General features: G+C 39.9%; 1 protein-coding gene across 1 annotated transcript in view; it reads left to right on the forward strand.

The window, feature by feature from the left end:
• The window catches only part of LOC121522310 (calsyntenin-2-like), a 347,129-nt gene that overhangs the window by 163,731 nt on the left and 168,493 nt on the right, over positions 1–14,905 (forward strand). Inside the window, exon 5 of the mRNA XM_041806529.1 lies at positions 6,049–6,198. Coding sequence (XP_041662463.1) covers positions 6,049–6,198 — 150 coding nt within the window. The remainder of the gene's footprint in view (positions 1–6,048; positions 6,199–14,905) is intronic.

A 14,905-nucleotide genomic window follows, 5' to 3' on the forward strand; every position in this document is an offset into this window, starting at 1 on the left:
TTTGTGACCACCTTTAATCATTAATCTCATCCACATTGACTGATGTTGCTTCTACTGCTGCGTCAAATCTAGTTTCAGAACTAGAATAACATTTCTTGTTTACACCGTGACAAAAAAACATCAAAATTAAATCAGGAAAACAGAACTTCCTGTCTGGTTGTACTTATGCACAAACAGACTGTTTCTGTTAAAATAAGCTCATCAACCGACAGCTCTGGGCGCTGCTCTCTCTCTCTCTCTCTGATTAAAAGTCAGTTTAGATCAATGATGCACTCTCTCTGTCTCCCTCCCTCCCCTCGATTAATGTAAACAAACAACCATTATTATTATTTCTTCAATAGAAATTAACTATGAGCTGAAAACAGATGTATGGATATTCACAATCTACAGTATATAAGAAACAGGATTATTTTTTACATTCATTCTTCATTCATTTCAATAAATAAACTGATGTATGACTCATGAGTAGTCCACAGGTGAATAAAAGGCTGTCTCTGCATCCTAAGTGTAAATACCCTTCCTTTAAAGGCAAAGAATATAAAAGGGGGTAACAGTTCAAACTCATATTCACAGGCAAAACCAACGTTATGTGGGACCAAACAAAACTATAATCTGGCACCGCGCCTGTTAAGAAGCTTTTGATGAGGCAGATATGGTTGTAAATAAAAAATGTATCTGATGACATGCAGGAGCAACTGAGTGAGCAGAGAGACAGAGGGAGAGAGGGAAACTGTGGTGATTTAAAACCACAGCCTTAAATAGCACCACTGTTACCGCCCTGGGCAATTAGCACTAGCCTGTGTGATTTAGATGTCATTTACAATGAGGCTTATTTGCATAGGAATGAGGCAATTTTGCACCAAAACTTTGAATATTCTCTAATTTACATGCAAGCAAATGGGACAGGCATACCCAAGACTCTCTCTTCTTGGCAGAGCAGTCTGTGAATAGTTTGTGTGCATTAAATCTTTGTACGTACTCTTTTGATTGGATGTTTTCTATTTCTTTCATTTGCACAGGTGTAGCAGGTGCAAAAGCAGTGCAAACCTTTTTGTGAATCTCATTCTTAGTTTTCAGGTACTTTTCTTTAGCATCCACACAGTTTCAAAGATAGCTCAAAGATGTATTTCTGCTATGGGCCAATCCTCCTGTGCAGTATTTGACAGTTCATAGCTGCCCTCATTCTACAGCCCTGGAGGTTGCTGCTTAGCTTCTTCTTAGAAATGTAGCATCCCCAGCTTATTTATGTATTTATTTCATTTCCATGCTAGTCTTCAGTCACAACCAACACCAAACATGACTTGAGGCAATCTTTCATATTTCAGCTCCCTCTGGAGCCTCTAAAGGCCTTATTACACTCTTCTCACATTTGCATGAGGACTTTCAAACACCTGTAAACACACTTTGATATGTTAAAATGTTGGAGTTCTTGTTGAAGTTGAGTCAAACTTCCTCTTTAGATCATTTTTTCTTCTTGGTAAGTTTGAGTCATCAGACTGCACCTATTAACACTGTACTAGGTACATTTTTTCCAGGCTGTCCTGTTACAAGGCTCCTTTGAAGTGCATGGGACAGTCAAACAAATGTGCGTTGTAACTTTAATTAATGTGTCTGTTCAATCAAGTGGGGAGACTTTTATGCACAAGCTTTAATAAAGACTGGCTCAGATTGTCTCAATGGAGGCTTACAACCATACTTTGGTTAATCTTAAAACAGATCAAACTCTAACTTTTGAGTCTACATTTCCCAATTCCAAAACTTATACACACACCGGCCACTTTATTAGGTACACCTGTTCAATTGCTTTGTAACACAAATTGCTAATCAGCCAATCACATGGCAGCAACTCAATGCATTTAGCCATGTAGACCTGGTCAAGCCGACTTGCTGAAGTTCAAACCGAGCATCAGAATGGGGAATTAACCATGGTTGTTGGTGCCAGACGTGCTGGTCTGAGTATTTCAAAAACTGCTGATTTACTGGGATCTCAAGGGATTACAGAGGATGGTCCGAAAAAGGGAAAATATCCAATAAGCAGCAGTTGTGTTGATGTCAGAGGAGAATGAGCAGACTGGTTCGAGGTGATAGAAAGGCAACAGCAACTCAAATAACCACTTGTTGCAACCAAGGTATGCAGAATAGCATCTTACAACACATCAAACCTTGAAGCAGATAGGCTAGACTAGAGCAACACAGGACCACACTAGGTGCCACTGCTGTCAGCTAAGAACAGGAAACTGCGGCCACAATTCAGATGCAGTCACCAAAACTGGACAATAAAAAACTGGAACGTTGCTTCATCTGATGAATCTGGATTTCAGCTGCAACATTCAGGTGGTAGGGTCAAATTTGGCGTAAACAACATGAACTTATGGATCCAACCCTGCCTTGTATCAATGGTTCAGGCTGGTGGTTGTGGGGTAATGGTGTGGGGGGTATTTTCTTAGCTTCCCAACCAGCCTGAGACAGGAAAGGAAAGAGCAATGAACCCAGAACATAGCAGGCATCAATGACATTGATTAAGTCAGATAAAGCATAGAGGAGGAGCTGGGGTGGAGGAGGGCTGCAAAAAGCAGCTTGCAGAGGGATCAGCAAAGCAAACCTAGACAAAAGCAGATCAAATATGGCAGCATGAGTGCTATTAGCCAATAGCGTGCTGATAGAGTGAATCAGCTTGCTGTCAGCTGATGAGGGCTTGCGTGAAATCAGCTGATCTCAGTCATATGGCAGCGCTCGACTCCGTGGTCTGCCTGTACGAATGCTATGCCCTTGATATGTGAAAAATCCAGTGATATTACTCTGCCCTGTCAGTGAACAATGTTTTTTGGCTCCTCACGACTTCTTTGTTGTCCAGAGTAAATCCAACAGATTTACTCCATCCATCCAATGAATGTCTTCTCTAAACCAACTGATATGTGTGTTTAATGCCAGCATAAACTGATACAACACCACAGATAACATGTGCCACTGACATTGGTTAATGCCTACATTGTGATGGATAATGTTTGTAAAAGGGCTGATACTGGCTTAATCAATGTTAAACTGATGCTTAACTATTAAAAAAAAAAATTGACAAAAAGCAAAATTGAGACACTAAATCCCAAACACCTCATGATTTCATCAATAATATCTTGTTAGACTTTGTAAAGATCACACAAATGTTTCCACAGCAGTCGCAGGTGCCAGTGTTGCCGCTCCATGAATAAGGAACAGGTGTTCAATGGAAACTTGGTCTTGAATTTTTAACATTAGCTAGAGAAAACGGCTACCTGTCACAGTTAATTCGAAATGATTTCTCATGTTAATGATGTACTAAAATTCTAATTATATCAATTATATTTAGAAATATGCACATACAGTTTGTAAAGGTAATAAAGTTGCATTAAATCAGCATTTTGTGTCATCAAGTGTGTCATAAAAGTCACACAGGCTCTACAGCAGAGTTTCACTTGAGTGAGACTGCTTTGACACTTTTTCCTCAGGGCACTCTAAAGTCTGAACTTCTTTTTGTACTTAACCAGAGTTTATTCAAAACTTTAAGTCAAATCATCCAGTAAACATGACGCAAGTACATTTTCTAAGCATTAGACTGCGGTTGAGCTCCTTCAGGATACATTTAAAAGTTGAGAAGCGATGAATATAAAAGCATAACCATTCCAAATCACTTACAACAACTATAAAACAAAACTCATTTCTCTGTTGAAGCAGCTGTTTTATGAATCTATTAAGTCAGACTCCAAATCTCTGAAGACTGAGTGAGTTCAAAATATTTCTCAGTTACAGGATTTTGGTCTATAAGACTGAAAAACACTTTACTTTATGGCAAACATAAAAACTTCTATTAACACTTCACAGTTTCACCTTCTTCAACCTCTGTGAAGGAATGTAGACTAAGGGATGAAGATTTTTAACTTTCTGATGACACCAAGCCAAACTGAAAGGGTAAGGGGTGCATCCTGTGTTGGATCGTGTGTCTGATCCTGTGGACCATCTGTATTAGACAACTATACTTTCCAAATATGACATAGTTAAATAATTAGTATTTTTACAAGCAAACTGGCAGATAAGTAAGAGCTTAGCACTGCTCCCATCTATAGTAGTGGCTTGTTTTATCCCTGAAGCTTCTTTTTAAGGTTCATCACATTTGATTTTTATCAAGATTTCATAGTGGAATGCTCACAACAAATCAACAATTCCCAACCATTTTCAAAGTCAGAGAAATCCTCAAGTTATATAGTTGTATTGGGACGTTTCTTGTCACTGTGGCTGCCATGGCAGAGCCACCTAAACAGAGACGACACGCTTGCAATTTCTGTCAATGTGGTACTGAGTCTCATTCATGTTAAGAGATATGCTTAATGTTTGTGTCCAGCTGCATCATTGGTCTTATAAATATATAAGACCATGGTCTTATAAATATACTTGCTTAAATGTGGAACGTATTACCAGAAGACACCACTAGAGGCCACGCAAGGAAGCTCAGGCTGTTGAAAACTACCTGATGTTTGGGATGTAAACTACAAAATTGGGGGTGGTTCCTATGATCTTGATCCTGAGATCAGAACTAGAGGTTTTAAAAAAGTTGTTCAAAAGTCTCCATTTCTACAGATGTCATCCTTCCTTTTGTTTGTCTCTTCATTCGCTCCCAAGATTTAGGCTAGAGACTTTGCATCATCACAGTGGTAAATGGGTTTGAGCTTGCATAGTGCTTTTCTAGTTGTCTGCCTACTCAAACCACTATTACACTGCAGGTCACACTTGCCTATTTGCCCCTTTTACTCCACATTCACATGTTGATGGCAAAGGTTGCTGCAGGGAATTTGCCTTATCCCATGCAAAAGTATTTGGGACCCAAAATTGGGAGAAGTGTCTTGTCCAAGGACACATCTTCTGCATTCTTGGTTCCCAACCTGGGGTCCAGAACCCCCAGGAGGGGCGCCAAAGATCTTAGGAGGGGCGCGAGGCTGTGTCTGCTCTGAGGCTGCCAGAATTAGATTTGCAAATATTGACTAAAAACCATGATAAAGCAGTTATAAAGTAGTTTATACAAAGGTATTTTGATAAGAAAAGCATGCATAGGCCTTTTTAAAGGTTTTATCAGTGAGACAATTAAAATTGATTTTTGGCAGCAGAGTTTCATCTCTTCTTCTCTCTTGGGTTGGGGGGGTGTCTTTTCTTAGATGCATGTTGGGGGGTGGGATGGGGGGGTGGGGTAAAAAAAAAAGGTTGGAAAACACATGATCATACATTTTTAATTTCCCTGTTTGAACTGTATTTTTTTTTTTTAAATGACTGTTGAAGTCACTCATAATTGCAGAACCAGAACCAGAAGGAGTTTTGCAGGTAAAAGGCACAATGAGCCAGTCAGGTATACACTGTATACCTGACTGAATTGTGGGTAATGCACTGCTGTTGACTGGGATTGTAAATAAACCATGCTTTTCTTAAAACGAAATGGATAACATACAAACTTGTGTTATCGTCATTTTAAACTCAGGTAGCTTGTGGTAAATCTATCTTAAATGGTTATGACATTATGGCTGTTAATCAAATCTAAAAGCAGCATAGACTGATGTTGTTGCTGATAAGGGACAGCAGGAAGTGGACAGGTCTCCCTCCAGAGCTTTCCATATATCCTAAGGTGTTTTTTTCTAATAACAGTCGATGCATTTCAGCTGAAACTCTAGGGTTTAGTTGCTCTTTAAGGAGACATACACCAAGGACAAGTGTTTATATAGTGGCAACCACCTCCTCTGGTGCTTGATCCATGTTGTGCTTTGATGGAAGCATGTCAAAGATGTTTCATTAGATCCCAGGGACTGTGTTAAAGGTGGACATGGATAATGATACGCCATCTTTAAATCCAAAAAAGACTTTCCTGTGCACCATCAGAGAATTTGGGTCATGGCTGTAAGTGTACTCGAGTTCCGAGTGAGAAATGTCATTATGCGATGCAAAGGGGAATGTAATATACTTGTGCGCATCATTACTCACACTGTAAAATTTGATATTTTAAATTTGATATTTTATATTTTCGCTGCCCTGAAGGTAACATCCGGAACACGGAGAAGCTGATCTATGACCACCAGCAGCAGTATGAGATCCAGGTGACGGCGTGGGACTGTGGCCAAAAGAGAGCCTCGCACAGTGTTCCTGTCCGCATTGACGTCAAGCCTGTCTGCAAACCTGGCTGGCAAGGTGGGTGGACATTACTTAAATGTGCGTGAGGTGTGCAAGGTTTTCACTCAGGTGGCAGGGTGGATTGTGTGTTCTTTTGTTCTCACAGAAACAGAGATGCAATTATTTTGTCATTATCTCAGTGTTTGTTCCTTCTTTTTTTTACCATTGATGTAATGCTATCTATTCCACGGTTTTTACTGCATCCAGGGTTTCACCTCTCTGAATATATTTCTATCTCTATCCTTTTGTTCTTCTCTTTTTCTTTCCTGTCCTTCTTTCCCCCTCTGAGGAATTGGCCTGTCAAGTTTAGCTGTTGTCATCAACAGCACTTTACTTAGAGCACTGTGACACAGCCAACACAGCTCTTACCACATCAGAAAGGTGCCATGGCAGCCTTAACAAGACCCTCAGTTTAATGCAAAGACAAGTGTCTGCAGTGCAACAGCACAAACAGAGCTCAAGATAACTGAAGATGCAATTTACACTTGTCAGAGAGGTCAGCAGCGCCTGTGATGAAGGACGAATGCATGCAGTGTGCTGCTTCACATGTAACCATGTGCAATCTGTGCTGTTCTGTCATTAACAAGGTGATTCATGTGCTGGATTTCTTTGGACTGCAGCCATGCATCGTCCCAGTGGACTTGATGTTAGCAGGCTGGTGATAAACAGCGGTAAATGAGGACCCTGGCAGCAGCTCAGTGGCAGCCACTGAACCCTGCGAAAGCTGTTAAGTCTCTTGGCTCGCATTCAATCTTCCAATCTGTGTTTCCTCAAAACAAGTGGCAACACATGCCCGTGGTTTTAGATGAATTTACATGTTTTTGATTTGACTCAGAAATTGTCAAGCATGGTCAGCATCTGAAGACGAGACAAGAAAAGCCCAAATCATTTTTTCTTTCTTGCATTAATAAAATAAATGATTTAAGGAACTTCATAAAACTCTTAACACAAGTACAGTCTCATCTAAATAATTTCTTATGATGGGTACTTTTTGTAGCACAGTGACAGCTCTACCACACTGAGGGTTCATTTGAAGATTCAGAATATCTGAGGTCACTAATCCACTCATAAAGGAAGTGCTTTCTTACATCACAGACACCATCAATTTATATTTGCAGTGATTCAGTGACTCTTCTAAAAAGCATCTTGGTGCATGTTGGCACTGTCAGCCCCCTTCAGTATTCTTTAGTTAAAGTTATGAAAGGCTTTATTTCTCAGAAAGTCAAACCAAACAGACTGTGAGGTCTCTTCATTACCATTGATGCTCAGCAGAGTAACATCATCTATTAATAAAATCTCACTGCAACAGTATAAGACAGCTCTTATGTTAACTAATGCACGTTGAGTTGGAGAAAGGTAAAGCTTGATTTATACTCCTGTATTATTCGATGCTGTAGGTAAGCCCCTGACCCCTACAGGCCAGTGCACAAAGCCCATGTGCACATTGTTAAAAATTAGCTAAGCATCAAAACAATGCAGATCCTAAGCGTGTCATTAGTCTGCTTGTTAGCACAGGGTTACTGCCAGGTATGACAACTGGTGTTCAACCAGTAATAGTCTACACATGGCTCTCGAGCCACATGTGGTTCTTTTGTGACAAGTTGTGGCTCATTTCAGTCTTATGAAAACAAGATCAGGCAAAATCTTGGTATATGGCTGACCGCAACTATCTGGGGTGCCTGTTGGAATACCTGACTGAAATGTGTGTTCTGGCAAAGTGAATCTGTCATGATTGTTAGTAGTTTATTATTTTTAGCCAAAGTCATAGTAAGTGGTTACTGAAATGTAAAAAGCTACACGTTCCCCTCTCTCTCTGTCTGTCTCTTTCTTGTGTGTAATGAAGCCCTGAGCAGCGTCATCCCCCCTCCCTTCCTGCATTTCTTCTATCACATCTGATTGGTTAAACACAAACAGACAGACACAGCAACTCAGCTGCAGTTAGAGAATGGAGGGGAAAATACGCCTTCTGTATTCTTTCCTGTTAGTGTGTGAAGGGCAGACATCAAGAAACAGGCAAAAACCTCTCCTCTGCACAAAACAAGCTGTCAGTATGGCTCTCTGCCATGGCTCTTATAAGAACAGCGGTCCAGTTTGGAGTAAACTGCAGCAGTCCTACTGTGATGTCCAAGCTAACAGCTAATGGTTGACAATACGGAATAAGCTCATGATCGGAAAGCCATGCCAAAACAGACCAGGAGAAGAGTGAAAACATTTTTTTTCTGTCACAGAAAGCCTTCTGTGTTGCTCTCTGTGCTTGTTTGGGTTTCAACACGATGTCCAGCTCAGACAGAAGCCCCGCTCCAGCTCAGTCCCAGCTAATGACAAGCCTGCTAGAGTCATTAGCTGGGACGCACAGAAAGCTTTCCGTGTTGCTCTCAGCATTTACTGTGATGAAGAAATGAGTTGGTCTGGCTAAACCCGAGCTAACGTTAGGCTAGCAGCCATAAATACAAGCACAATCAACCCTTTCCCCCTTTAACTATCACACACTCATGCTGTGGCAGATTGGCAGAAGAGCAAAAACACCCTTTCTGTTACAGAAAGCTTTTAGTGTTGCTGTCTTTGCTTGTTTTAATAAGGAAATGTCCAGTTTTGACAAAGTGCTGATGTGACGAATTCAGAGCTAATTGCTCCTCAAGCAGCCAGCGTATACAAGCATTCACACAAGAAGTTCCCTTTTCCCGCTCAACTATCACATAGTCATGCCAAAGCAGGTCAGCAGAGGAGTGAAAACATCTTTCCCAACATGAAAAGCTTATAGGGTTGTTTGATTCTTTGTCATACAGAAATGTGGCCCAGTTCTGGTTAAACAGAGGCTACAGCTATCTGAGGTATTTAGAGCAGTGGAGGCAGCCATTAGGGCTTTCAGCACAAGTAAACCCCGCCCATAGCACAACTCTGTATGTATGGCTCTAGACAGTTTTTGATTGAACATTCCAAAAGTGGATGTTTTTGCCCATCACAACTTGATTTTTGTTAACACCATCAGACACACCAAAATGCATGTAGTTTTCTCCCATTACTTAAGAAGAATTAAGAGTTTTTAGTGAGCTAATAGAGGTATTCAGTGTTGATATTAAGTAATAAAATGCATTATTTTCACTTTTTTCACCCATCTGAAGTATCTTATCCATAGCTTTAATTTTCTTAATTTTTCTTTTTTATATTTACCACATTAAACTATTTTTTTTTTTTTAATAAATTAGTTATTATTGCATAAGGATACTATGGCATTTCAACAAATAAGCAGCATGAAATTGACAGAGAATAATGCTTTTATTTGTAGAACAAGAAACCCCAAATCCCTGCCTTAGTTTATTAAAGATAAAAGAAAAATGTCAAAAATAGAAGGTGGTGCCAAGCTCTCTGCATGCACTGAGCTGTGCTCAGTGATCGGAAATGCTTCAAAGGCTAATTAATGGCTGACAATACAAATAGCCAGTCTTTTCAAGGATTTTAAGAGGGCCTATCAGATTTCAGTAGAGCCCTGGTTGGCCCTGGCTATCACTGGATCTTCCCCGGTCAGAATGCGAATGACATTCCCTGTATCAGAGAATTTACAGTGTTCTCTCAGTTTAAGCTATGAAAAAAGCACCTCAACAAATTGTCCTGTCAAAATGTTTGTTTACAGAATTAGCACAGTAGCACTGCCTAGTGCTGACATTAAAAATTACACTAACCCAAATGAATTCATATCTTCTTCATGAATTATATGTTTTCTATTTACTATTATTGACAGAAAAGCATAGTTTTGTCAGCTTCCCGGACGAGCCCCCAAGAAAAAAAAGATAACATATACACTACAGTCAAGCATGGGCTTCATGTTCTAATGTGGGCCATTTTCACTTATACTATAGAATTTTAAATGGGCCAAGAGCTGCATTTGGCCCCAGGGCTCTAGTTTGGACACCCTTGGTATAGTACATACTATAGTAGAAGACAAAAGTTGTAAGATAGAACCACTATTTGGAAACATGGTTTATTTCATTCACTCTCAGCCAAAAAGACTACATCCTTCACAATCCTACAGTGTCTCTGACTGATGACCTTGGAAATGTCTACCATGTCCAAGTATGACAGTTGTTGCCTGTTGATGATGATGTAACATGCCATCAAAATATGAAGCAGTAAAAACATGATATATTACAACATTATCATTCCAAATATAAACACTATGATAAAGATGAATGTAGAAAGAAGTCCAAAAAGTTTAAAACCTGTCACTGGCAATGAATTAAAGGAATCGCAATAGATAGTTGGAAACCTAGTTCCTTCGTCATCATAAAAAAACATCTTGTACTTTTGGATTTTCCTCCATATTAATGCTATTTTGGGCTGAATCAAATGTTTCTTTGTCATGAGTCCTCTGGCAGCTGGTTGGCTTGGTGCCTTGGTCACAAATGTTGATGTAAGGCTTTTGCAAAATGTCAGTTGAGGATCTGAATGACAGAGCATACTTTACTTACTTAACTTAAACAACAACAGTCATTAAAACCTCCCTTATTTATTGGGAAACAGTAAAACATAAAAACTGAAACTGATTCATGGAGGCATACAACCACAGGGCAGTTATTCAGGTCAAAAGCTCTAGACAATGATACATAACAAATCGATTACTGATGTATTGAAAAAGCATTGTATGTCTCTATGATTGATGTTAAACCCTGCACATGCTTGTATTATAAATTATTTAATGTCTTAAATGCACATATACATAATATCCTGTTCATACATGTGCTACCACACACACATTTACACACAAACACAGTGGAAGAGAGCAACCAGGGCTGTCAGGGATGTAGAGAGTGACATTAACTCCCTCTCCAAGTGCTCAGCGATAATCCCGTCTTTGAAGCCTGTTTTGCATTTTTTTATGTTGTGCATTTTTCAAATTAGGATTTTCAACACTCCATTATGCTGAGAAGACACAAATACACACCAGAGTGGAAACAGTCTCCCTTGATGAAAGGGCATTTTCCCTCAGAGTGTTGTTTGGCAGCAAGTATGAAGAGGAGGCTGGAGAGGGGGAAGTAAATGCCATGGCCACAGATCAGGGCATATTTAATGGGGCTAGTGGTTGTTGTATTAAAAGCAAGCTACTGCGGGAATGTCAATAATAAAACACACAAATACACTCCCTGTGTCTTCCCGGCATTCTCTCACACACAAAGACATGTCCTACCTTCTGGTAAAAACATTAATCTGTCTGTTTAAATTAGATTGGGTCTGGACAGCAGGGTGCAGATGTGTGTTGCTCATGACTGCTCATGTCTCCTCTTCGCTTGTGGAGAGTCGTTTTACCATCAGATAGAGGCTGTTTAACGGCATGACACACAAATTCACCTTCATGCAGGTGTGGACAGGTTCCAGCTTCTTTCTCAAGAAGTTATACCTTTACATTATTGCATATAAAAACTACATTCTATGGATACTTTATTATAAAATTGTGTGGTCCTTTTTTGATGGTGTAAAGTGCACAGGCAATACTATATGGTGCAAGATGATGTTGGGCATGTCCAACTACTGCAGATAAAAAATACTTGTCTGTCATTGTATTCAAATAATTTTACTTTAATATAGAGTTCATCTCCCTTTTTGCAGCTGTAGCAGCTTCCACTTTTCTTAGAAGGCTTTCCACAAGATTTTGGAGAGTGTGTGTGGGAATTTGTTCCCATGCATTCTGTAAGGCATTTGCAAGATTAGGAAATGATGCCCTACACCGTTATACCTCCTCTGCCAAACTTCACAGTTGGCACATTGCAGTCGGGCTGGTAATGTTCTCCTGGCACCAAACCCAGACTCACCGATCTAACTGTCAAACAGAGAAGCGTCATTTGTCACTCCACAGAACACATTTCCACTGCTCCACAGTCCAGTGTCAGAATGCTTGACAACACTCCATCCAACGCTTGATACTGGACTTGGTGACGTGAAGCTTTCATGCAGCAGCTCCATGCAAACCCATGTCATGAAGCTGCTGTTGTTCTTGAACACTTCCACTTTCTAATATCACTCAAAGTGAATATCCAGTAAGGAAAAACTGTGACCACTGTCTCATTGTAAAGATGGCATCCATCACAGTACCACTCTTGAAGTCAGTGAGCTCTTCGGAACGACCCATTTAGGATCAAGAATGTTTGCAAATGGAGATTGCACGGCTAGGTGCTTGACTTTATACACCTGTGGCAACGGGTCTGATTAAAACACCTGAATTCACTAATCAACATGTTTGGCCAAATATTTTTGTCCTTATATTGTATGCAAAGTTGCAGGATTTTGCAACCACATACTACAACTGGATTTGTTACAATATGAAGTGATGCAATGTGATAGCAAATGATATGTTATTAAACAACAATGCCAGGCATGAGGAGATTTCTGAATAGAGAACCGCTTTAATAAGAACTGGACCGTGTTTCTTTATGAAATAAAGAGTATTAACCTGGCACTCCAGATGGGTTATTTTGACACGTACATCTGGTAAACCATTCATAGCCAGCATTTGGGAAAGGGCAGAGCCTTTTAAAAAAAAAAACCTCTGAGGGTGATTGGATGAACGCTATGTCTGTCACATCTTTACAGGTCAAGGAGCGCAACAAAACAAGTGACGTCGTAGCCCCAAACCGAGGCGCGCCACTTGCGACGAGTAAACTCCATAGAGAACTGCATCACGTGAACCATCACTGCTGTTCTTTGTTCTTCTTTTAACAAATAAATGACGTCAAGTTCTAATAAAACTGGTGTTTTAGTGGCATCCATGCTAATCTCTTCGGCCATAATTGCACCAGCCTTTTGTTGATGCTTGCTTACATCATGACTCCCGAAAGTACTACCCCTCGACAGTGATTGGTCCTGTCACTTTCTAACCAGGCCCAAACTGTTCAGACGGGAGCTTTGCAAGATGGATTTCCCAGTGAGAACACGGAAATGAGTGTCTCCATCTGCTTTGCAAGGTTAAAAGAGTAGAGTAGAGTGGAAAAGACGTTTTCGCTCTTCTGGCATGAGTTTGCAGGAGTTCGGATGGCTATATCTGTTGTGTCAGTACCACTGGGTACTTAGGTATCAAATATAATCTGATACCACCTCCAGGGAAAGTCTTTTGTGCTGTTAAGGAGCTGAAAAGTTTGTAAACCTCTGTTTTAACGGCATGCAACGGAGGAACTGTAGTGTGATTCGTTAAAATACACACTGGAAGGTGGGTGAGATACAACATATTTTGAATTTAGTTGCCATTTGCAAAGGTTGACTGATGAAGAAGGTTTAAAGTTTGAAGCGAGGGAAGTGGCATTGAGGCCAGCTGCAGCAGCATTTTAGTCGATGACATTGATAGTAATTAAGACTAAACCAGCAATGTAGATGGTAACCCAGATTAGGATTTGACTGGAGACTAGCTCAAGGCTCACCAGATGGGGTAAATTTCAGTGTTTTGGATTTGATTGATTGATGCTATAACAAAAGGTTGAGCAGCTGTACTGCAATAGCAGTTATTTGCAGCTAAAGTCAGGGTTTAAAGCTTTTAAATGATTTGATGTCATGTCTCTATCTGCTACAGAAGCTAAACAAAAATATTTTAGTAAATCCTTTCAGGTTTTTTTTAAGAAAACCCTCAGGTGATTTTGGGAGATTGTTTTCAAAAAATATTTCAGTTTTTGACACAATATTTTGAGGCAACCTTAAGGCGAAAGGAGTTAGTATTATAGGTTAATACAAGCAGTCAATAATAATATGCTAACAGAGAAGCACATACTAAAAGATCTGTATGGATCACAGCTCAATCATACAGCTGTTCTTTGGTCTTGTCAAACAACCAGAGCTCACAGAAAGAAGGTGCTGAAATGAAACCGTCTTCTCATTCCTTTTACTGTCAGTCCAAAATAATATAAAACTTTTCAAACTATTATGTTCTATCTTCTATCTTGTCACTCTATCTCCCTCTCCTCTGCTCTCAGCACAAAAACACAAACACAGAGACAAGAAAAACTAATAATGGACTGAGTGGACAAAAGGGAAGATAAGCGAGAGTGTAGGCTGGCGGCGGTAGAGCCTCCTGTCTTGATTTGATGGGATTGTTATCAGTTTTATTGGATGTAGTACAGTTTGTTTCTAACATCACAGTTGAGAGTTTGAAAGAAGGTTTCTAACCGTTACTCCTTTGGTTTTAGACTGTCCGGGAGAAAAAATAGCCTTGGAAAATGAAAGCTTTGTCAATTGTCTGTGTCTTTAGAGAGAGTTCAAATGTATTATTGACCTCTTATTCCTTATCCAATTACTCAAATGATATAAAACAGGCTGCTAAAGATCAGTCGAAGGCATGACATCACATATAGAGTGGTGCAGAAATGAGTCCTAAAACACGGAAGTGAGTTTGCATTTTAGCACTTCCAGTTCCCTTGTCATGTCTGAAATAAGGTCTGTGGTGAACACAAGCTCAAGAGAGTTTAACATTTTATCCTACAACATAAAACACATCTGAAACGTGCCCCACCTTAGAGTTGGGTATCTTTTCACGTCTTGATAAAGGCAGTTGCTAAAAGACAGCTAACAAGGACCACAGCATTTGTCGGGAAGACTATACGTCATCATCCAAAGCACGGTAACTGAGCCTGCCGCTCACTTGGTGATGTCGTTAAATTCAGTTGACCGTGTTGTAGTTCAAATTGAAAGGCCGTTAGCTTTTTACTTTTGTCATTTATATTAACAAACCAGATATGATACTTATATTATC

This window comes from Cheilinus undulatus, linkage group 2 (assembly GCF_018320785.1).
Source record: "Cheilinus undulatus linkage group 2, ASM1832078v1, whole genome shotgun sequence".
NCBI lineage: Eukaryota > Metazoa > Chordata > Actinopteri > Labriformes > Labridae > Cheilinus > Cheilinus undulatus.